The sequence below is a fragment of the Bubalus bubalis genome, chromosome 24, assembly GCF_019923935.1.
Source record: "Bubalus bubalis isolate 160015118507 breed Murrah chromosome 24, NDDB_SH_1, whole genome shotgun sequence".
NCBI lineage: Eukaryota > Metazoa > Chordata > Mammalia > Artiodactyla > Bovidae > Bubalus > Bubalus bubalis.
The window spans coordinates 23161562-23185680 of NC_059180.1; the positions used below are offsets into that span (position 1 = coordinate 23161562).

General features: G+C 41.5%; 1 protein-coding gene across 1 annotated transcript; it reads left to right on the forward strand.

Moving 5' to 3' along the window:
* Positions 1 to 263: 263 nt before the first annotated feature.
* Positions 264 to 23995, forward strand: CRYM (crystallin mu). The gene is made up of 8 exons (XM_006052274.4): positions 264 to 529; positions 1026 to 1179; positions 2997 to 3059; positions 9457 to 9558; positions 16846 to 17029; positions 20391 to 20512; positions 21200 to 21284; positions 23640 to 23995. Exons 1-8 carry the CDS (start codon positions 360 to 362, stop codon positions 23702 to 23704), a joined length of 945 nt encoding a protein of 314 aa, XP_006052336.2. The 5' UTR covers positions 264 to 359; the 3' UTR covers positions 23705 to 23995.
* Positions 23996 to 24119: the final 124 nt, after the last annotated feature.

Sequence of the window (24119 nt, forward strand, 5' to 3'; positions counted from 1 at the left end):
CCAAGACCTCCTAAGATGTAGGCAATAATTTAAGAAATAAGTGGGGAGCCAAACTAACACGTTTTGCAAGGAATGTGACCACAGCTAACTACAGGAATTGAGAAAGTGGACCCAAGGATACCAACTCCAAGCCTGCCCGCTGCCTCAACTCCAACCTAGGGGAAACCGCGACTGGAGCGGACCCAACTCTCGCAATCCTGCAGATGGAGGTGGGAGGAAAACGGCTTTGCTCCGCCCTCCGAGCTGGGCGGTGACCTGTAGGCGGCAGCGCTCCCAGCTTTCCCCGGCTCTCATTTAGAGCACAGCACTAGAAACGCGGATCACCGTGAGCGCTCTGAGGTTAGAAGTCCGGCGGCGACATGAGCTCGAGGCCGGTGTTCCTGAGCGCGGCTGATGTACAGGACCACCTCCGCAGCTCCAGCCTGCTCATCGCGCCTCTGGAGACCGCTCTGGCCAACTTCTCCAGCGGCCCCGACGGAGGAGTCGTGCAGCCTGTGCGCACCGTGGTGCCAGTAGCCAAGCACAGGGGGTAAGTGAGGAAGGCCGGGTCCGGGGCTGGAGAAACTGGAAAGGAGGAAGGGGAGGGGTGAGAAGGGAAGCAGCAGGAGAAAAGAAAGGAGGGCTTCCTTAATCCCTACTAATAACACCTTTCACCTAATTTGTGCAACCTACTGTGGGCGCTTTAAAGCCGTTATCTGGTTTCATTCAACACACTCCATATGTTGTACGTGGCTATTGATGCAGCTATTTGCTGATGGAAAAACCGAAGACTCAAGAGGTGAAGCGAATGACCCAAGGTTATGGCAGCTAGTAAGTGGCAGAACTGGGGTGGTTTTTCTCATCCAGAGGCGGACTCGAACGTACTCTGAACACTGCTAAAGGCAACGGCAGAGGAATGGGGACAAAGGAGGGAGAAGGCCAGTAGGGCAATGAGTGGGGAAAGAGAAAGAAAGGGACATAGGGACGTGACAGGATGTCTCAGCATCGACGGGAAGGGGTTCAAGTTGCTCCCTCTCTTCTTCTAGGTTCCTGGGGGTCATGCCTGCCTACAGTGCAGCAGAGGACGCCCTGACCACCAAGCTGGTCACCTTCTACGAGGGCCACAGCAGCACCTCCACTGTCCCCTCTCATCAGGCTACCGTGCTACTCTTCCAGCCGAGCAATGGCTCCCTTCTGGCGGTGAGCAACTCCCTGCCCAGGAGTTTAGTGGGGGCCCCTGTGCACAAAGCTAGGCTCAGAATTTAGGCAAGGGGGAGTATTGAATGTAACCACCTATGCCCCTCTCTGAATGACTGGATGCCAGTGACTGTGCAGATTACCTGTGACTGTGTATCTGTTTCTAGGACTGCCTGAGGATGTAACCCAGCATCAGAGACCACTGCTGCTTCTAGTGTGTGAACTTGCGGAAGTAATGATCTTGTCATTCTTGTAGTGATCTTGTCCTATACCTGGGCGCTCTCTAATACCTGGGAGTTTTTTCTAAGGGGTACACAGTGACCTGTTTTAGCATTTAATGATAATATCAAAAAAATAGTAGTGGTCTGTATTTGTGAATTACTTTGTGTATGTCAGACACTGTTCTAAATACTTCATATGTATTAATGCTTTTAATTCTTAAAACCACTCTGTGAGGTAATTTTATTACCCCATTTTGTACATGAGAAAATTGAGTCAAAGAGCAACTATGCCAAACATTGCCAAGTTTACATAGCTAACAGGAGCATTGATGGACTTCATACCTACTCTGTGTGAGCCCAGGGCCTATACTGTCTTAGCATAGTAGACTATGCTCCTCTGCCTTTCTAATTGCCACTTACTGGGCACTTATTATGTGCCAGTCAGGAGAAATTGATCTCATTCAGTTCTGACAACTTTCCTCTAAAATTTTCTCAGAATTTCAGGCTCCCCAAGGAAGCTGGCTATGTATTACTCCTCTGAAAAGAGTATTTAGTTCTTGACAACTTCTGCTCACCCAATGGAAATGGCATCCATACTACTTACCAAGAGTGCTTACACAGGAAATTGGTACCACCTCAGGCTTTGGAACTAAATGACAAGGCCTGAAATTCTTCCTGAATCTGACTGATAGCCAAGCAGTTCACTTCCTTGTCCATAAAATGAGAATACTGCTACTTACGTGATGAGGATCAATTGAGATGAATAATATAAACAGAGGCCAGCAGAACAAAGGATGGTGGTTATTACTAGCCAGGTATAATTCAGAACCACCTGGAGAGATTTTAAAAACAATGTCGTCTGGGTCCTATCCCTAGTGATCCAGATTCAGTTAGCCTAAGGATATATCTGAGCATCAGTATCTTCACAAACCTACCCACGTCTGCAGGAGGAGTTGAGAGCCACTGAGGTAGAGTTTCAGGGCCCTTGCACAGATGTCAGGTGACTTACTTTGAGAATCCTGGGGCAAATAAAGCAAATGGGCATTTCTTGAGGGCTGGCCACATGTTAAATGTCTTCATTTTTGCCAATGCTTTTAAACCTCACAAAGACCCTCTGAATGGTTGCCATTATCTTTGTTTGTACAGGTAGAAAAACAAAGTACTTATAGATTAAGATATTTGTTCAAAGTTACATTTCTTATAAGTGGAGGAATTGGTTCCAGGCAAAACACTCTCCTTGCAGACTATTATGATGCTTTCTGGTGCTTCCCAGGTACTAGTGGTTAAAGATCCACCTGCCAATATGCAAGAGACACAGAGATGCAAGAGACACAGGTTTGATCCCTGGATCAGGAAGATTTCCCAGAATAGGAAATGGCAACCCACTCCAGCCAATATTCCTGCCTGGAAAATCCCATAGACAGAGGAGTCTAGTGGGCTACAGTCCATGGGGTCGCAAGGAGTCAGACACAACTGAACCCACACACACACATACACACACACACAATGCTTCTAGGGCTAACTCTTTTAGAGCATCTTCTCTCTGCTTAAGTGGTGAATCCAGGTGCCCCTTGCTCACTGTCTCTCCTTTCCTCCAAGGTCATGGATGGAAATGTCATAACTGCAAAGAGAACAGCTGCAGTGTCTGCCATTGCCACCAAGGTAAGATTAGTGCAAGCTGGTGGGTGGAATTGAGTAGCTCAAATTTGAAGGTCTAAGTAGAAGTGAGGAACATTTTTATTTTCTATGGGCATAGATGAAATACCATATGCCAAATGTAGGATATCAGATGAGCACAGTGATTCACGAAATGATTGGCTACCATAATGAGCCCAAGATTCTGGGTACCTTACATGTGCTCTTTCCGATCATCACACCAGCCTTGATGATTATCTCCTTTTGCCAAGTATAGGAAATATGACTCACAGAGGTTTTGCAAGTTGATCAGGATCACACAGCTAATAAGTGGCAGAGCAGGAATTTAAAACTTAACCTCTTGACTCCCAGACTGCTTTCCTGCCCCTGATCCACACTGTTCCTGGCAAATCAGTGTGGTTGCCCCATAGGCCAGGGTCAGGACTACACTAAAAGCAGAGGGGACAACATATCCGAGCCAGAAAAATGTATTCATTCAGATCCTATCATGTATCAGGCACTGTTCTAAATGTCAGAGATGTGGTAGTGAACAAAACAGAGGGTGATATACACAGGGCTGGTGAGACAATAAAATAAAAAGTGAAATTCATAGTATGATTTGCTTAAAAAAAAAGTAACCAACAACAAACCCTTTTTGAGTTTAATAATAGGCTAGGGTTTGCTCCTAAACCACCACCCACACCACCAGTTAGAAGGATGAAAATAAAGCAGAATCGAGGGTATTGGGAAGCAGTGGCATTTAAAATTATCAAGGAAAGACCTCACTGAGGTGACATTTGAGTAAAGACTGAAAAAAAAGTGAGTGACTGAAACAGGAGGAGGGTAGGAGCAAAAGGAATGACAAGTGATACAGGTGATAATGTTTCTAAGCAGTGCAAGGGCATCCTACAAGAAGAACAGTATTTTTAGAGGTTAGGGTGAAAAAGAAGAGGTATGGATAGGAACAGTTAGAGTCTGGAATCTTTTACATTAAAGATCTGGGAGTGCTGACTTATGAGGCCTAAGCAGAAAGGAAACGTGGGGTCCAGTGGAGGGTTGGAGCAGCAAAGACCAGATGTTCAGATTGTGAGTGTTTTATGGTCTTCTAAACACATGATGATGGGGAAGGCAATGGCATCCCACTCCAGTACTCTTGCCTGGAAAACCCCATGGATGGAGGAGCCTGGTAGGCTGCAGTCCATGGGGTCGCTAAGAGTCGGATACGACTGAGTGACTTCACTTTCACTTTTCACTTTCATGCATTGGAGAAGGAAATGGCAAACCACTCCAGTGTTCTTGCCTGGAGAATCCCAGGGACGGGGGAGTCTGGTGGGCTACCGTCTATGGGGTCGCACAGAGTCGGACATGACTGAAATGACTTAGCAGTAGCAATAGCAAACACATGATGATAAGGGAAGAATGTGGGGCTAAATCTGGCAATTATGTAGCAAGGGATTAGACTACAGTATGTACCTTGAGGAACTGTTTTTTGTTTGTTTAATTATATCCAGACCCAACTCAGATTAAAGTAATCAAGGGACTCTGAGGTATGTTCCCTGGTAACTTAGAGGGACTCTAACAATATTGCCCTATATTTGAAAAGGACTTTGATTTTTTCCAAAATAATTTTCAACCCATTGTCTCAACTTACTTTGGGGTTTGTGTGAGGAAGGCAGAGCAAGAATTACTGGCCTCATTTTGTGCAGAAAGAAATGGAGACTAAGATTTCCTGAAGTCAGATAGCACAGGTAGCTATAGGTCTTCTTGTCCCAGGTCAATAGTTTCCAGCCCAGGCTATGCAGCAGCAGCCTCTGGAAATTTTTTTTTTTAATTCAAAAAATTGAATTGAAATCTCTGAATGTAAGGCCAAAGTGTTTTAGTTTCTTATGCTTTCTAGTTAATTCTGATGATCAACCAGGTTAATTCTTCTAGACCCAGCTCTCAGTTACACTGTGCTTTTTGAATGGATAAAAATATGCACTCCAAGAAATGTTAAGAATCATTGAGTTGATGCTTCAGAGCTTAGGCTTAAACTACACCACTTTTTTCCTAGGGACTCGGTTGAGCTATTTCAATAAGGAGCAAGGATTTATTTTACTTTTTGTGCTATAGGGGTAGAATGTTTTCTTTTCCATCACTTCTATTTTATTTAGGGCTTTCGGGAGAAGGACAAGTATTAGGAAGTTCTTGGGTTTGATGGACACTGTAACTTTGCGTCTGGGTTGCACATATCCTGAGTTGGGGACTCTGGCATGCTTTCTCAGGGTGACAATGCGTATCAGGGTTTATTCTTGACATGCAATTATTCAGCAAATACCTAAGTGCCCACCAGGCACCAGGTCCTGTGCTCAGCATGGGACATAGAATGGTGACTAAAACCAAATACAGAACCTGCAGTCACGGAGCACAGAGTACATTTGGGGAGATAGATATTAATCTAAAGATTGCACCAGTTAATGTGAAAACTACAGTCCTGACAGATACATTGAATGAAAGGGGAGCAAAACAAAAAGTGGGGTGGGGGGAGTGTCTTGCTCCAGGCTGTGGGATTTGCCAAGGCTTATGGGCTTCCCTTGTGGCTCAGCTGGTGAAGAATCCGCCTGCAATGAGGGAGACTTGGGTTCTATCCCTGGATTGGGACGATTCCCTCAAGAAAGGGACAGTTACCCACTCCAGTATTCTTGCCTGGAGAATTCCATGGACTGTATGGTCCATGAGGTCACAGAGTCAGACACAACTGAGAGACTTTCATTTCTTTTGTGAGAGTTAGCTGAGCTTCACTTCAGTTTAGTTCAGTTGCTCAGTCGTGTCTGACTCTTTGCAACCCCATGGACTGCAGCACACCAGGCTTCCCTGTCCATCACCAACTCCCGGAGCCTACTCAAACTCATGTCCATTGAGTCGGTGATGCCATCCAACCATCTCATCCTCTGTTGTCCCTTTCTCCTCCTGCCTTAAATCTTTCCCAGCATCAGGGTCTTTTCAAATGAGTCAGTTCTTCACATCAGGTGGCCAAAGTATTGGAGCTTCAGCTTCAACATCAGTCCTTCCAATGAACATTCAGGACCAATTTCCTTTACGATGGACTAGTTGGATCTCCTTGCAGTCCAAGGGACTCTCAAGAGTCTTCTCCAACACCACAGTTCAAAAGCATCAATTCTTCGGCTCTCAGTTTTCTTTATAGTCCAATTCTCACATCCATATATGACCACTGGAAAAACCATAGCCTTGACTAGACGGACCTTTGTTGGCAAGGTAATGTCTCTGCTTTTTAATAGGCTGTCTAGGTTGGTCATAGCTTTTCTTCCAAAGAGCAAGCGTCATTTTAATTTCATGGCTGCAGTCACCATCTGCAGTGATTTTGGCACCCAAGAAAATAAAGTCTGTCCCTGTTTCCATTGTTTCCCCATCTATTTGCCATGAAGTGATGGGCCCAGATGCCATGATCTTAGTTTTCTGAATGTTGAGTTTTAAGCCAACTTTTTCACTCCTCTTTCACTTTCATCAAGAGGCTTTTCAGTTCTTCTTCACTTTCTGCCATAAGGGTGGTGTCATCTGCATATCTGAGGTTGTTGATATTTCTCCCGGCAATCTTGATTCCAGCTTGTGCTTCATCCAGCCCAGCATTTCACTCTGCATATAAGTTAAATAAGGAGGGTGACAATACACAGCCTTGACGTACTCCTTTTTCGATTTGGAACTGAGATCCAAAATAGCTGAGCTTGCATTAGAATAATAATAGGATTTACTTGTGAGGAGCAGAAGGGAAAGTACTCCAGGCAAAGGAAAGAACCTGTGGAGAGCAAAGCCCTGTGGTTGATAAAGGCGTGTGTGCTTGGGGAGCAGCAAGGAGGCTTCTTGCCTGAAAGACCAGAGGTGCAGAGAGTATGTCCAGAGGGGGGAAGCTGGGCTGACCAGAGGGCCAGACCACGCAAGGCCTTGTGAATGCAAATGAAACATAGTCTTTCAAACTCTTTAAGAAACATAGCTGATTCATATATATGTTTTTAATTATCTGTATGCTCTAGGAAAAGAATGAAGTGGCACCAATCCTATTATGATTTAATAAATATCATAAATGTTATACCATTTAGGAAAAGAGATGTCAGTTATAACATTATTATCAGGGAAGCAACGTGTCAAGCAGGACAAGCAAGCAGAATTACAGATTTACTCTCAGAGGTTAAAGGTTACTTTAACAGGAAACTGCAACAATTTCTGAAGCCCACATGTACTTCCAAGAATAGATTTATATTAACTGAGAACAGAAAAAAAAATTATTTAGTTAAAGAAAAATTACCTAATTCTCCTTACTGAGTGGGAACATAAGTTATTGTCATTTGGAAACCTTTTCAAATCAAGTTTCTTTGAACTATAGTTGATGGCAGAAAATGGTATCTCTCCTGTGCAGCTGCAGGAGAGAGAATCTCTAATCATCTGCTAATATTTGAGACTCCTTTTTGCTAGTGATTAATGATTAAAAACACTTTTGTTTTTAAGGTTGCACTCCAGAATCTCAATAATGGTAATTATTGATACAGAGCAGATCAAGATCAACTTTTATTAAATGAAGTAGAGAAAAGACAGAAGACAGTCTTATTTAACATGGATGATTTGAGAGCAAGTGATGTCCTTTCTCAATGCCAGTAGTTCGTAACTGGAAACAGTTAAGACCAACTGTTTCCAGAGACCAACTACCCCAGAGACAATTAGCAATGTTTGAAGACATTTTTGGTTGTCACAGCTGAGGGCATTCATTTCATTCATTCATTTCAGTTGCTCAGTCATGTCCCACTCTTTGCGACCCCATGAATCGCAGCATGCCTCCCTGTCCATCACCAACCCCCGGAGTTCACTGAGACTCACGTCCATCGAGTCAGTGATGCCATCCAGCCATCTCATCCTCTGTCATCCCCTTCTCCTCCTGCCCCCAATCCCTCCCAGCATCAGAGTCTTTTCCAATGAGTCAATTCTTTGCATGTGGTGGCCAAAGTACTGGAGTTTCAGCTCTAGCATCATTCCTTCCAAAGAAATCCCAGGGCTGATCTCCTTCAGAATGGACTGGTTGGATCTCCTTGCAGTCCAAGGGACTCTCAAGAGTCTTCTCCAACACCACAGTTCAAAAGCATCAATTTTCGGCGCTCAGCCTTCTTCACAGTCCAACTCTCACATCCATACGTGACCACAGGAAAAACCATAGCCTTGACTAGACGAACCTTTGTTGGCAAAGTAATGTCTCTGCTTTTCAATATGCTATCTAGGTTGGTCATAATTTTCCTTCCAAGGAGTAAGCGTCTTTTAATTTCATGGCTGCAGTCACCATCTGCAGTGATTTTGGAGCCCCCCAAAATAAAGTCTGACACTGTTTCCACTGTTTCTCCATCTATTTCCCATGAAGTGATGGGACCGGATGCCATGATCTTCATTTTCTGAATGTTGAGCTTTAAGCCAACTTTTTCACTCTCCACTGAGGGCATAGGGGGTGCTAATGGACAGAGGCCAGGGATGCTGCCAAGCATCCTTCAGTGCACAGTACAGCCCTCCCACCTGCCAACTACCCAAACCCTGCCAACAAAGAATTATCCAGCCCAAATATCAGTAGTGCTGAGGTCAAGAAACCCTGCTCTATTTCTCATAGGTAAGAGTAGATATGTGCCAATTCTGTGCAAATAAGACTGTCTCTGTTTTAATGGAACTTACATACAAGTACAGGAAAATAAATTTGTAAACAAACAAGTGCTATGAAGTGGTAAATTCTATTAGAGAGGTCAGAAAGACTTTACTGGAGAGCTGATCATACAACCTCACCCCCAAATAAAGACACACACATACCCTGAGGAGGTCCCATAAATGCCATCTCTACATTCCTCTTTAAAGGAAGACAGAGGCTGAGACAGGATCAACAGAGAGTAGGCACAGCAAATATAGCTTGAGAACCTAGGTTCACAAGGATTCATGGATTCCAAAAGCAACTCACAGCTCTGAGAAGTAGATTGGTTTATCATGTCCCTGAGATGGGGTAGCACAGGAGAAAGCATGTGGGCATTGGAGAATGAAAGATGAGGTGTTGGAGCCCTACTGTGCCATTTAATAATTACAGGGCTCTGAGCAAGTTACATAACTTCTTTGGACCTCAATTTCTTTATCTGTAAGAAGAGGATAACTGGGAGCATCTAGCGCATGGGGTCAATTGTCTGGACTAAAAGAGATTGTGAAGGTTAAGCATTGGTATATATTATGTACCCAGTTAAGGCTTTTCTCTCCCTCCCGCACCATACAGAGTGGAAATAGAAATACAAAATGACATCTCCTTGATTGCCTGAGAGGTTTTGAATAAAGGTCCCCTGATTCTCAAACTGTACTTGATCTTCTCCTGACTTCAAGAGTCTCTCTTGATCTTTTCTATCTCCTTTCTCTCAAATAGTTTTTGAAACCTCCCAACAGTGAAGTGTTGTGTATCCTTGGAGCTGGGGTCCAGGCTTACAGCCATTATGAGATCTTCACAGAACAGTTCTTCTTTAAGGAGGTAAGTCCAGGGAGGGAGGTGGGGGATGTGGGGAGGAAGAGGCAGTGACATTTCTCTGTACTCCTTTGTTAAAACATAAGTTATGCTGAAATTGTCAGGTTGGGAGTACAACCATCTAGACCATTCTTTTAATGACTTGTGTGAAAGTCCCATTGGAGATGAAGAGTTGGGGGGAAAGCCTGAGTCACTTCTTCCAGTTTCTCAGTTTGTAGAGTACACCTAGGTACACAGAGCCTATGCAGTTACTTAAAGGATTGTATTATATCCGTGGCATACATGCAGTTTTTCTTTTGGCCCCTTTCTGTTGCTTCTCTTAGCAGAATCTGGGGTCCTTAAGTGTTCAAGGGTTAGGAATCCAGGAACTGACAATGAGGTCTGGAGAGCAGGAGGCCACAGCGTGCCCCTTCAAAGCCTAGACATCAGTCCACTTTTCCCCATTCTGCCTGGCTCACGCTTCCTGTTATTTTTGATACACTTGATACTGCTTATATTTGATTTTTTCTCTATGTGTGTGAGAGGGGTGGGGCAGATTTAAGGTGTGATTTTTTTATGATAGAACCAGTACCTCTGCTTTGAGAAATGAAAATATAAGGAAGAAAACAAAAAGAAAAATCCCCTTTTATCTGTTTTCAAAGTCAAGTAGTTAACATTTCTAGTCTTCTCTCATCTGCTTTTCATAACATAGTTTTATGATTTTTTATGCTTTTCACCAAGATATAATTGACATACAGTATCATATGAGTTTCAGGTGTACATCATGGTGATTGGATATTTATAGGCATTTCAAAATGGTCACCATGATAAATCTGGTTACCCTTTGTCACCATACAAAGTTATTATAGCATTATTGACTGTATTCTCTATGCTGCACATTGGATCCCCATGACTTAATTATTTTATAACTAGAAGTGTGTACTTCTTAATGCCCTTCATCTATTTCACTCATCCCCAGCTCCTCCCTCACCCTTCCGGTGATCACCACAAGGAGTTTCTCTTATGTATATATATTTGTGTATGTATTTCTCTTGTGTATGTATATTTGTTCTCTGTGTGTATATATTAGTTTCTCAGTTATTTTCTTTGTTCATTCATTTGAGGTTTTTTTGATTACACATATAAGTGAGATCATATACTATTTGCCTTTCTCTGTCTGACTTATTTTGCGTAGCATAAAAACCCTCAAGATCCACACATTTTTGTCTCAGCTAACAAAATTTCATTATTTTTATGGATGAACAATATTTCATTTTGTGTGCGTGTGTACATGACAATTGCTTTATCAATTTATTCACTGATGGACACAGGTTGTTTCCATATCCTGGTTATTGTAAATAATTCTGCAGTGAATATGGGGGTACCTACTGCTTTTTGCCTTACTGTTTTGTTTTCTTCAGATAAATACCCAGAACTGGAATTACTGGATCATATGGTAGTTTTTTGTTCTCTATTTTTTATTTAAATTTAAAAAAATGTTTACAATCTCATGTTGGCTTCTGCCATATAACAGTGTAAATTATACATACATCCCCTCTCTCCCTAGCCTCCCTCCCCTGCCCCCATCCCATCCCTCCAGGTCATCACAGAGAGCCAGACTGGACTCCCTGTGCTACACAGCAACCTCTCACCAGCTGCTCTTCTTACACCTGATATTTTATGTATGTTGGTGCTACTTTCTCAACTCATGCCACTCTCTCCCTCCCACACAGTGTCCACAAGTCCATGCTCTATATCTGCATCTCCATTCCGTCCCTGAAAATAGTTTCATTAGCATCATTTTTCTAGATTCCATATATATGTGTTAACATACTATATTTGTTTTTCTCTTTCTGACATGCTTCACTCTTTATAACAGGATTTAGGTTCATCCACCTTACTAGAACTGATCTGATTCAAATTTGTTTGTTTTTATGGCTGAGTAATATTCCATTGTATATATGTACCACATCTTCTTTATGCATTCATCAATTGATGAACATCTAGGTTGCTTCCAGGTCCTGGGTATTGTAAACAGTGCTGCTGTTAACACTGGGCTACAGGTGTCTTTTTGATTATTTTTTTCTCAAGGTATATGCCCAGTAGTGGGGTTGCTGGATCATATGCTAGTTTTATTCCTAGATTTTAAAGGACTCTCCATAATGGCTGTGTCAGTTTACATTCCCACCAACAGTGTAGGAGGGTTCCCTTTTCTCTGCATCCTCTCCAGCATTTATATTTTAGATTTTTTGATGATGGCCATTTTGACTGGTATGAGGTGATACCTAATTGTAGTTTTGATTTGCATTTCTCTAAAAGTTAGTGATGTTGAGCATCTTTTGTCTTTGCCATCTGTATGTCTTCTTTGGAGAAGTGTCTTTAGGTCTTCTGTCCATTTTTTGATTGGGCTGTTTGTTTTCCTAATATTGAGCTGTATGAGCTGCTTATTGGAGTATAGTTGAGTCACAATGTTGTGTTAGTTTTAAGTATACAGAAACATGATTTATATATATATATATATATATTGTTTTTCAGATTCTTTTCACATACAAATTATTACAGAATATTGAGTAAAGTTTCCCATGTAATATAGTTGGTCATCGTTGATTATCTGCTTTATATATAGTAGTGTGTATATGCTAATCCCAACCTCCAAATTTATCCCTCACCCTCAGCCTGTGCCCTATGGTAACTATAAATTTGATTTTGAAGTCTTTGAGTCTGTTTCTGAAATAAGCTCATTTGTATCATTTTTTTAGATTCCACATATAAGTGGTATCATATGATATTTGTCTTTCTCTGATTTACTTCACTTAGTATGGTAATATATAGGTCATCCATGTTGCTGCAGATGGCATTATTTCATTCTTTTAATGGCTGAGTAATATTCCATTTTATGTATGTACCACATCTTCTATGTTCATTCATCTGTCTATAGACATTTAGGTTGCTTCCATGTCTTGGCTATTATAAATAGTGCTATAGTGAACATTGGGGTGTATGTATCTTTTCAATTTATGGTTTTCTCTGGATATATGCCCAGGAGTGGGATTCCTGGATCATATGGTAGCTCTATTTTCAATTTTTTAAGGAACTTCCAAACTGTTTTCTATAGTGACTTCGCCAGTTTACATTCCCACTGTGTGGGAGGGTTCCGTTTTCTGCACATACTCCTCCAGCATTTGTTGTTTGTGGACTTTTTGATTATGGCCATTCTGACTAGTGTGAAGTGATACCTCATTGTAGTTTTGATTTGCATTTCTCTAACAATGAGTGATGTTGAGCATCTTTTCATATGCTTTTTGGCCATTTGTATGTCTTCTTTGAAGAAATGTCTATTTAGAGCTTCTACCCATTTTTTAACAGGGTTCTCTTTAAATTGAGCTGCATGAGCTGTTTGAATATTTTGGAGATTAATCCCTTGTTGGTCACTTCATTTGGTAATATTTTCACCCATTCTGTGGGTTATCTTTTCATTTTGTTATGGTTTGTTTTGCCATACTAAAGCTTTTAAATTTAATTAGGTCATATTTGTTTTTTGTTTTCAATTCCATTACTCTAGGAAGTAGACCCAAAAAGTTATTGTTGTGATTTATGTCAAAGAGTGTCCTGCCAATGTTTTCCTCTAAGAGTTTTATAGTGTCTAAGCTTACATTTAGGTTTTAATTCATTTTTAGTTTATTTTTGTGTGTGATGTTAGAAAGTGTTCTAATTTAATTTTTTAAATGTAGCTGTCCAGTTTTCCCAGCACCACTTATTGAAGACACTGTCTTTTCTCCATTGCATCATCTTACCTCCTGCACTAGAGAGCAATTATAGATGGATGCGTTTATCTCTGGGCTGTCTATCTTGTTCCATTGATCTATATGTCTGTTTTTAAGCCATTACCATTACTGTTTTGATTACTGTAGTTCTGTAGTATAGTCAAAAGTCAGTGACCCTAACTCCTTGAGCACCATTTTTCTTTCTCAAGATTGCTTTGGATATTCAGGGTCTTTGGTGTGTCTATACAAATTTTTAAATTTTTTGTTCTAGTTCTATGAAAAATGCCATGAGTAATTTGTAAATTACCTTGGGTAGTATAGTTATTTTAACAATACTGATTATTCTAATCCAAGAACATGGTATATCTTTCCATCTGTTTGTGTCATCTTTTATTTATTTCATCAGCATCTTGTAGTTTGTAGAGTACAGGTCTTTGCCTCTTATGGTAGGTTTATACCTACATATTCTATTCCCTTTGATGTGATGGTAAATGGGATTTTTGCCTTAATTTCTCTTTCTGATCGTTTGTTGTTAGCCCATAGAAATGCAATAGATTCCTGTGTGTTAATTTTGTATCCTGCAGTTTACTGAATTCATTGATGAGCTCGAATAGTTTTCTTGTAGCATCTTTAGGATTTTCTGTATCATCTGCAAACAGTGACAGTTTTATCTCTTCTTTTCCTACTTGGATTCCTTTTACTTCTTTTTCTTCTCTGATTGCCATGGCTAGGACTTCCAAAACTATGTTGAATAAAAGTAGTGAGAGTAAACATCCTTGTCTTCTTGATCTTAGAAAATATTGCTTTCAGCTTTTCAACACTGGGTTATCTGTGGGTTTGTCATATATGTCCTTTATTAGGTTGAGGTATGCTCTCTCTATGCTCACTTTTGGAGAGTTTTTATCATAAATGGGTATTGAATTTTGTTAAAAGCTTTTCCTGCATCTACTAAGATGATCATATGGTTTTCACTCTTCAGTTTGTTAATGTGGTGTATCACACTGACTGATTTGCAAATGTTGAAAACTTCTTGCATCCCAGGGATCAGTCCTGCTCGATCATGGTGTATGATCTTTTAATATATTATTGGGTTCAGTTTGCTAGTAGTTTGTTGAGTACTTTTGCATGTATGGTCATCAGTGATATTGGCCTATAATTTCTTGTTTTGTGGCATCTTTGTCTGGTTTTGGAATCAGGTGATGACAGCCTCATAGAATGAGTTTGGGAGTGTTCTTTCCTCTGCAATTTTTGGAATAGTTTCAGAGGGATCATGTTAGCTTTTCTCTAAATGTTTGATGAAATTCACCCATAAAGTTGTCTGGTTATGGACTTTTGTTTGTTGGGAGTTTTTTACTCATGGTTTCAATTTCATTGCTTGCGATTGATCTGTTCATATTTTCTACTTCTTTGATTCAGTTTTGGGAGATTTGTCCTCTTCTCATAGGTTGTCCATTTCATTAACATATAGTTGCTTGTAGTACTCTCATGATCTTTTGTATTTATGCGGTGTCAGTTGTGACTTCTTTTTCATTTCTAATTTTATTACTTTGAGTCTTCTTTTTCTTAATAAGTCTGGCTAAAGGTTTCTCAATTTTGTTTATCTTTCCAAAAAACCAGCTTTTAGTTTCATTGATATTTCCCGTTGTTTTCTTTGTCTCTATTTAATTTATGTTCTGATCTTTGCAACTTATTTCCTTCTACTAACTTTGGGTTTTGTTTGTTCCTCTTTCTCTAGTTGCTTTAGGTATAAGGTTAGGTTATTTATTTGATATTTTTCTTGTTTTCTGAGGTAAACTTGTATTGCTATAAATTTCCCTCTTGGAATTGCTTTTGCTGAATCCCAGAGGGTTTGGATCATCATGTTTTCATTTTTTATTTATCTCTAGGTGCTTTTTTCCTTCCCCTTTGATTTCTTCAGTGATCCATTGGTTGTTTAGTAACATATTGTTTAGCCATCACTTGTTTGTGTTTTTTTCAATTTTTTCCTTGTAGTTGATTTCTAATTTAATAGTGATGTGAATGGTGGACTTAATAGTTTCTTTGGAAAAATATTTATTGAGAACCTTTGCCCATTTTTAAATAAGGTTGTTTATTTTTATACTAAGTTTTATAAGTTCTTTGTATTTTTTGAATATTAACTTCTTATAATATAGTTTTAATAATTAATCTTTTAATCATAGTTTTAATAGTTTTAACCAAATGTTGTAACATCAGTTTTCCAGATTACCTCATATTTGTATAGTATTTCATAGTTTTCTATCAAGAACAGTAGTGTGGTTAATCATTTTCTTATAACTGGGCTTATTATACTGTTTTCACCTTAATTAATGAACTTATTCACATATAACATTTATTTCTATACTCATTATTTATGAGGGCTTCTTTAGGCCTTATTTTCAACTGAAGGCTGACAACTGCCACCGCAGACATTAAAATATATTAAACAAGCTAGCAAGTCCCCACTTCCTGGTGATGCCAGTGACCACCCTCTCCCTGCAGGCACTTCCCAGGAATCTAATTGTAGCTACTATTCTTGACCTCTCCTCTGCTGCATCATTCACTCCTGTAAGTAAGTGTTAGTTGCTCAGTCATGCCCAACTCTTTGTGACCCCATGGACTCTAGCCCACAAGGCTCGTCTGTCCATGAACTTCTCCAGACAAGAATACTAGAGAGAGTAGTCATTCCCTTCTCCAGGGGATCTTCCAAACCCAGGGATCAAACCTGGGTCTCCTGCATTGCAGACAGATTCTTTACCATTTGAGCCACCAGGTAAGTCCCAATTTACTCCTGAAACCCTTCCAATTTTTAATTCCTTACGTATCCTTCAGAGATCAAGCTGTCCCATGCACAGCACTGCACATCCTGTTTGTTAATCTCACACCTGTTATGACTCCCTTACAGAGTCCCAAACATAAACTGTGAGTTTGATGCTGACCTTGTCAGTTATGATTTGCATTGCTTCCCTGGTGGCTCAGAGGTTAAAGCATCTGTTCGCAATGCGGGAGACCTGGGTTCGATCCCTGGGTTGGGAAGATCCCCTGGAGAAGAAAATGGCAACCCACTCCAGTAGTCTTGCCTGGAGAATCCCATGGACGGAGGAGCCTGGTGGGCTATAGTACACTGGGTCGCAAAGAGTCGGACACGACTGAGCGACTTCACTTTCACTTTCACATGTAAACTTAGGCTGAATGAGGTTAAATAGCTTCAGAAACAGTAAGTGACAGAGCAACGTTTGATTCTAAACCTGTCTAGCTCCAGAATTTGCTCTGCTAATCACTAAGCTATATAATAGCTATTACACTACGGAGGCTGTGTGTCTCAAGCTAGAATAGAAAAAACCTCCCCACTTCCTGACGTGGAAATGGAGTAGAGAAAGGTCATTTTCAAATCTGGCCTAGACAAATGTTCATTCACCGTAAGGAATGATTTAAATAACTGCAGCCTTAACCCTAGAGTAGTTCAACTTTTCTTTGTAACTCCTAGGTTTGATGAAATGTAAACAGCCAAATAATCACAGCACCAATGTCCCTTTTATTCCCCTGAATGAAGGTGAGAATATGGAACCGCACCAAAGAAAATGCAGAGAAGTTTGTGAACACAGTGCCAGGAGAAGTGCGGATCTGTTCATCGGTCCAGGAGGCTGTGACAGGGGCAGATGTGATCATCACAGTCACCATGGCAACAGAGCCCATTTTGTTTGGTGAATGGGTGAAGCCTGGGGCTCACATCAATGGTAAGCAGAGTGGCTCCATGAACACTGGGTGGCCAGACTCTCCCTTGACTGGACCAAGGGGCTGCATCTGCAGAGTTGTTTTACTCATGCAGAATGCCTGAGCTTTTTACTGGCCTCAGAAACATTTGAACCTTAAAGAAACAGTATGCACTCCAAAGTATGAAACAAAAATCACAAACTCAAAACTAATAAATTTAATTAAAATTTTATAAAGTATAATATGGCAAACGATCAATTATAACTCAGTTCTTAAATGTCATGAAATTTAATTACAAAAGCCAAATGACTCACTTGTTCTTACCAACACTTTGGAATTAATTTTTTTTAATTACAGCACAAAATACATTTTATGTGACTAAATGCATTTATGTGAATGCTTTTTCATATGTGGGGTAGGATAATTGGGACTTTAAACATAAGAGTTCCTTGGGCTCCTGAAGATCCTTAGATGACCCTGGGGGTTATAGCAAGATCTGGTCTGTATTAAATATTTACTCTAGCAGGTGCTGTTCTAAATTCTTTGTTATGTACTATATCACTGAATCTTGAAAACAACCTTATGAAGTAGGAACTATTGTAAGCATGACCCCTGTATGGTAGGTAAACCAAGGCATGGAAAGATTAAGTAACTTGCCCAAAGTCAAAGGTTTTTAGAGGCAAAGCTGGGATTTGAACTGAGGCAATATACCCTCAAAGCCTAAGATCTTGAATGATGCTCTATGTTATCTTTTAGTAAGAAAACTGGAGTCTGATTAGCAAGCAATTGAAGGCTAGAGAATTTAAACACGGGGCCAGTGCCCCATGTTTTAGTGACAGGCACGCAGGGTGAACTCTAAGATCTCTGCACACATGTGCAAGGACCAAGTATCATGATTATTTGTTCTTTCACACATGTGTGTTGAATCCTTACCATGGTGCAGGCACTGTTTTACATGCTGGGGAAGCCAAAGTAAACCGGCCATCAAGGTCACTGCTTTCCTGCTGTTTACATTCTAGAGAAGGGAGGTAGACAATAAACAAATAGATGAGCTAGATAGTTCCAGCTAAAGGTTAAGTTCAATCATATGTGAGTGTATGATTGAGGAATGGGCCATAGAAAATTGAAGGTTTCAGCCTGTATGGGACCAATATTATAAATGTGAATCCAGGGGATAGGTCTTATTGTTCATAAAGCCAGACTCGAACAGTAAGACCATTTCTAGAAGGACTTGGAACTTCAAGAGAAGTCAGTTCTGGATAAAATGGACAAGAGCTGAATCTTCAATAAGACTGAGTTGAACTTTTTTTTTCCAGCTTAAAGTAGAACATATTTGCTATCTTAATTTCTGTGGTTAGGAGTCTAGACATGGGTTAGCTAAGTCCTCTGCTCATGCAGGATGAAAGCAAGGTGTTTTCCAGGCTGCAATGTCATCTAGAGCTTGGAGTCTTCTCCCCAGCTCACATGGTTGTGGCAGTTCTTTGTGTTGTAGGACAAGGATGCAAGTTTCCTCGGGGCTGCTCTCAGCTCCAGCAGGCTGTCCACATTTCTTTTCATGTGGACACTCTACCTTCAAAGATAGCAACAGAGAATCTCCCTCATGTTTTATACCTCTCACACTTCGAATGTCTCTCTAGGAAGAGCTAACTTGATTTTGAGTTGAGGAGTCTGGTATCTTTCCCTGGTCTAAAGACAAAATTGGTTTGTGTGTTTAGAGGCAGTAAATATACTTAAGAAAAGTATGTTACAAGTGGAATTGACAGGGAAACACCAACAATGGATTTTACTTACTTTACAACTTGGCTGAGAGTTAGGCCCAATTCCACCCATCCCTGCATGCCCCTCATTCTTTCTCGGCATCCCACCAGCCAGTGTCTGACTCTTCCTCAATGTAACCCCACTGAAGGAAGGCCAAAGCCCAGCCTGAGTCAGGCCCCTCCCTTTGCTTCCTGGACCACCTCCATTGGCTTGAGTGGCCTTATGCAACCCTTTGAGAATTCACCATGCTCCAAATTAGGGGGAACAAGTGCAATCAGAAGAGGTGGCTTGAGAGGCTAGGGTTTTTCCCACCAGCTTATGATTTATTTACAAGCTTCATTAGTTGGTGCTTCTGTTCTATAGAACTCCTCACACAAACAACCTTCAGGATGGACATTTTGCATCACTGTCTTTGACAATTAGAGTGTGGGAGAACAACAGGAGAGGGAACAAGTAGAGAAAACTGGATGGCAGTGAGAGAAGGCTTACAAATGCTGCCTTATATATGTATAAAGCTTTATAGCCGTTTCCAAAGACTGGCCGCCATGGGCTGGATCCAGCTAGTAGATATGTTTTGTTTAGGCCATAGAGTGTTAAGTGTTCTGAAAACCAAGAAATAACACATGCAAATAGATTTCCTGCTTCTCTTTTTACAAAAGGAGCAGGAGGCCGGAGGGAGGGCTATCTAAGAGTGGCCCTGCGTTCTTACATGGCAAGTGTTCTGCTTGAGCAGAATAGTGTCCCCTTTAGAAGGGCCTGCTTTCTTCTCTGTACTGAGGTCTCCACCATTTCTAATCCAGTTCTTCTGACCAATGCTTCTCATTTTCATTACCTTCCTGGTCCTGCAAGTATTTGATTCAGTCTCAGCATTATCCTATGTCCCAGTGCCAGGAGGCATGATTCCTTGGATTCATCATTATGGTTCTGGGCTCTGGAAAGGACGTGAAACCTTGGTGCTGGGGTGCAGCCAGTTTCCTGTTTACTGGGGCTCCTCTGTGACCCTGACACTGGGCTTTTTTTTCTCATGAGGTGAGAAAAGTGGTTGGGAATGAGGAATGGGAATGACTGAAGAGCAAGCAGACAGACAGAAGATAGAGGAGTGTGGGGTATTAATAAGCTCCAAGTGATGTCTCTGTTTTAGGGTTTGTGTAAGGAAGTCGCTGCTCCTGATAAGCAGAAGAAGCATGAAAGGCATGTGCTCTTTTAGAGTCATAGATGCACTTATTGGATATATAACCTTGGCACATACCTCTTCTTTGAGCCTCAGTTTGAGTACCTTTTAAATGGGAATCAGACATGTAATGTACTTGTGAGGACTTGAAATAGTATGTGTGAAACATCCCAGCGATAGTAGGCACACAGTACATGAATGCTAAGTTGCCTCAAAATACTTTTTTATTAATGAGAATGGACATGAAATGGAAAGGAGAAAATGCCAAGTGTCATTCTTATTAGTGAACTCAGTCTTGTTGTTTGGGAGGGAGTTGGCCTGGGGAAATGAGGCATTCCACAGTTGTTCCCACGTGTCCTCTGTCACTTCCTTTTCCCCTCCCCTTTCATTCTTTGGAGCCTGCAGTATCCCCTGTGACTACTTCAAGGCTCAGGGTCTCTTTTGCTGTCATTTAGCTATCGGCGCCAGCAGACCGGACTGGAGAGAGCTGGATGACGAGCTCATGAAACAGGCTGTGCTGTATGTGGATTCCCAGGAGGCCGCCCTGAAAGAGTCTGGAGATGTCCTCTTGTCAGGGGTGAGCCTCCTTCTGTTGCTGATGTCTGACTGTCCTCATCCAGACCCCAGGGTTTCATTAATACCCCCTTCTCTCTGGCCTGCTCCAGATCTCCGTAACTCCCACCTCTTTGTGGGGTGACAACTCAAATATCTTTCCATCCTTTCTAATTCCCTTCTAAAGTAATGTGGCCATTATGTGGTGCATGTGTTTTCCTGTTCCCTTTGCCTTAAGAGATCAGCTTGATGGCCTTTTCCATCGGATTGGGCTGTCCTGTAAAGCAGTAGGATTGGAAGATAGGAGCCTCTGGAAACTTTCCCAGTATGGCCAACAAATCAGAACTAGTGTTGACTGCTTTCAGACCTTTTTTTCATAACCAGGGCATAGCAGTAAGAAGGGGGCTGCCAAAATGAGTGTTCAGATAAGAACAGGCCTGTTTCTTCACTGATACAGTGTCCTGGCAGGACATTCCCCTGGCTGCAGATTTGTATTTCTGCAGTCATGGTATCACAAAAGCAGATGAACCCACTTCTCATCCCCAAAAAAGATTTAAGGGAGAGTCTTCCTCCCTGACATCATTCAGTTTACAGAAGGTCATTTTATTAAGTTATCCCTTATCCAGGTCAGGGACATCCTGTCCTGGCTTCAGAAGCTGGTCCTGAGCCATATTAACTCCATGACCTGGGTCAGCATGTGTTCATTTGACAGGCCGAGATCTTCGCTGAGCTGGGAGAAGTGGTGAAGGGAGTGAAACCAGCCCACTGTGAGAAAACTACCGTGTTCAAGTCTCTGGGTAAGAGTCATTGCTCCCAGGGCACAAACTTAACCAGAACACAGGTAGGTTTACCCATTGGTGGGAAGAGGAATGAGTCAGCAGGCTCCATAACTGAATCATTGTGCAGGCTATCACTTAGGTCAATTATTTACGTCTTGGCATAGTGGTGAAGCCCGTGAATGCTGGAACTGGGTAGTCCTGGGTTGGATTCCCCTCTGTGCTATTCCTTAGACATGCATCCTTGGGCAAATGATCTCACCTCTTTGAGTCAGTTTTCTCACCACCTGTTACCTAGAGTTTTTGTGAGAATTAAGTGGTATGTGTGTATAAAATGATTTGCCCATAACAAGCATCAGCATTAAAACATTTAGACTTTGATTTAAATGAAACTCAGAGGAAGATATCCTTCAAAGGTGGAGGGGCAGGAGAAAAAGGTGTTTAAAAACAAGGAGCTTAAGATAAATAACAGGGAGACCCAACATGAGGGCAACCCAGACAGGAAGTATAGCCTGACCTTTTTTCCCCCTCCTTCCCTAACTTTCTGCTTGCTGATTTAAGAAGGTCTTCAATGGGGAGCACCATAACCACCTTGAGTTAGCACAGGCAGAAGCCCATCAAAGAAGGGGCTCCCTTCTTCGGCTGGTTTGCCTCTCAGCCCAGCTCTCCCATTTTAAGGAAATGGACACATATGGTAACAGAGCTAATATTCAGCTCCTACATCTAAAATATTGAAGTACTCTCAAAATGGTTGGTAAATAGTTGCTGCCCGAGCCCCTCACCCTTGCCAGACCTTCAGTTCAGTTCAGTCGCTCAGTTGTGTCCAACTCTTTGCGACCCCATGAATCGCAGCACGCCAGGCCTCCCTGTCCATCACCAACTCCCGGAGTTCGCCCAGACTCACGTCCATTGAGTCAGTGATGCCATCCAGCCATCTCATCCTCTGTCGTCCCCTTCTCCTCCTGCCCCCAATCCCTCCCAGCATCAGAGTCTTTTCCAATGAGTCAACTCTTTGCATGAAGTAGCCAAAGTACTGGAGTTTCAGCTTTAGCATCATTCCTTCCAAAGAAATCCCAGGATTAATCTACTTCAGAATGGACTGGTTGGATCTCCTTGCAGTCCAAGGGACTCTCAAGAGTCTTCTCCAACACCACAGTTCAAAAGCATCAATTCTTCGGCGCTCAGCCTTCTTCACAGTCCAACTCTCACAGCCATACATGACCACAGGAAAAACCATAGCCTTGACTAGACGAACCTTTGTTGGCAAAGTAATGTCTCTGCTTTTGAATATGCTATCTAGGTTGGTCATAACTTTCCTTCCAAGCCAGACCTTACATATGTTTTAATGATCAAGCACCCAAAGTGTTAACGCTTGACAGAGTATTAAGAGTAGTCTGCCCACCCAGCACCCATGCCAGTCAAAATATATCTATGTCTTACCATCTGTTAAATATATTTTTAATTTTTCATGCATAGAAAGACAGGCAAACACAGTATAAGCTTTATCTAGAGCCTGGTTCAGAGACATCACACTGTTCTAGTTGAGTCTGAAAGAGTTTCATTGTTCCTTAGCAGATCAGAGGTCATCTGGCCCCCTTCAGGAGACACAGCACTGGAAACCTGATCTACAGTCCTGAGCAATTTTTACTTTTTCACTTTTGGGGGTCGGTTTACTGGCACATCCCTTCATCTAGCAGATGCATATTAAATACCTACTATGTATCAAGCTCCATACTGTATACAGTGGTAGTTACAAAAATAAAATCCAGCCCCTGCCTTTAAGAACATATTCCCATTCAAGGTTAAGAATATTTGCCCAAAACTATAAGGTAAAGGGGGAATTGCTGAAGGACTTAGGGTTTGGACTGGACCAAAGGTCCAACAAATTACAGAGCGTGGGCCAAACCCAACCCACCATCTGTTTTCGTACAGCCCACAATGAAATGGTGTCTACATTTTCAAATGATTGGGAGGGAAAGGAATATTTCATGACACATAAAAATTATAAGAAATTCAAACTAAAGTGTCCATAAAGAAAGTTTTCCTGGAGCACAGTCAGGCTCATCTGTTTACCTGATGTCTAAAGCCGCACGTGTACTACAGCCAAGGTGAGTAACTGCAAGTAATTGGCATGCAAAGCCTTAAATATTTATTATCTGGCTGTTTACAGAAAGTTTTCTGACCCCCTGAACTTTGGTGAGCATTGCTTGTCTTGTTTTACCCTTCACAGACTCTTCAAGTCTGAACTCACCTCTGGGTGCTTAGTCCTTGTTACCCTGATGGGCACTGTATTAGGGAACTGCTGGTTCTGGGACCTGGGCTGTTTGGGGAAAAGTTGTTCTGACAAAAGTTAAACCAAATTTCTGTCCATTCCAGGAATGGCGGTAGAAGACATGGTTGCAGCCAAACTAGTATATGATTCCTGGTCATCTGGTAAATGAAACAAAGGAACTTTGTGTCAAGTGGATGCTACAGCTCAAAGGGTGTTAACACTAGTTGTCTCACAATAGTTTCATAATCTCTAGATTAAAAGAAGGGTTCTAGCCCAGTGATCTGTAGTTTTATGCATACTGTGTCTTACCTTAAATAATGAGATCCTCTTTTGTGTTTGTAGTTAGAAAACAAAACCAAGTGGCCATCCTGTGTCATGCCAGATTATACTAGTGCTCCATTTGCCCTGTATTTCACCACCTTTTGTAATTCCCTGAAATAAAGCTTTTTCCAATTCTGCAGTTCTTGTTTTGGTAACTTCTATCCTTCACAGCAAGGAAAGTGAGGGGATCACGTGCTCGTGTTCACCCCCTGAAGGCTCTCCAATGGCTGTAGTTAATTTTTTTCTATTTTATTAATTGAGAT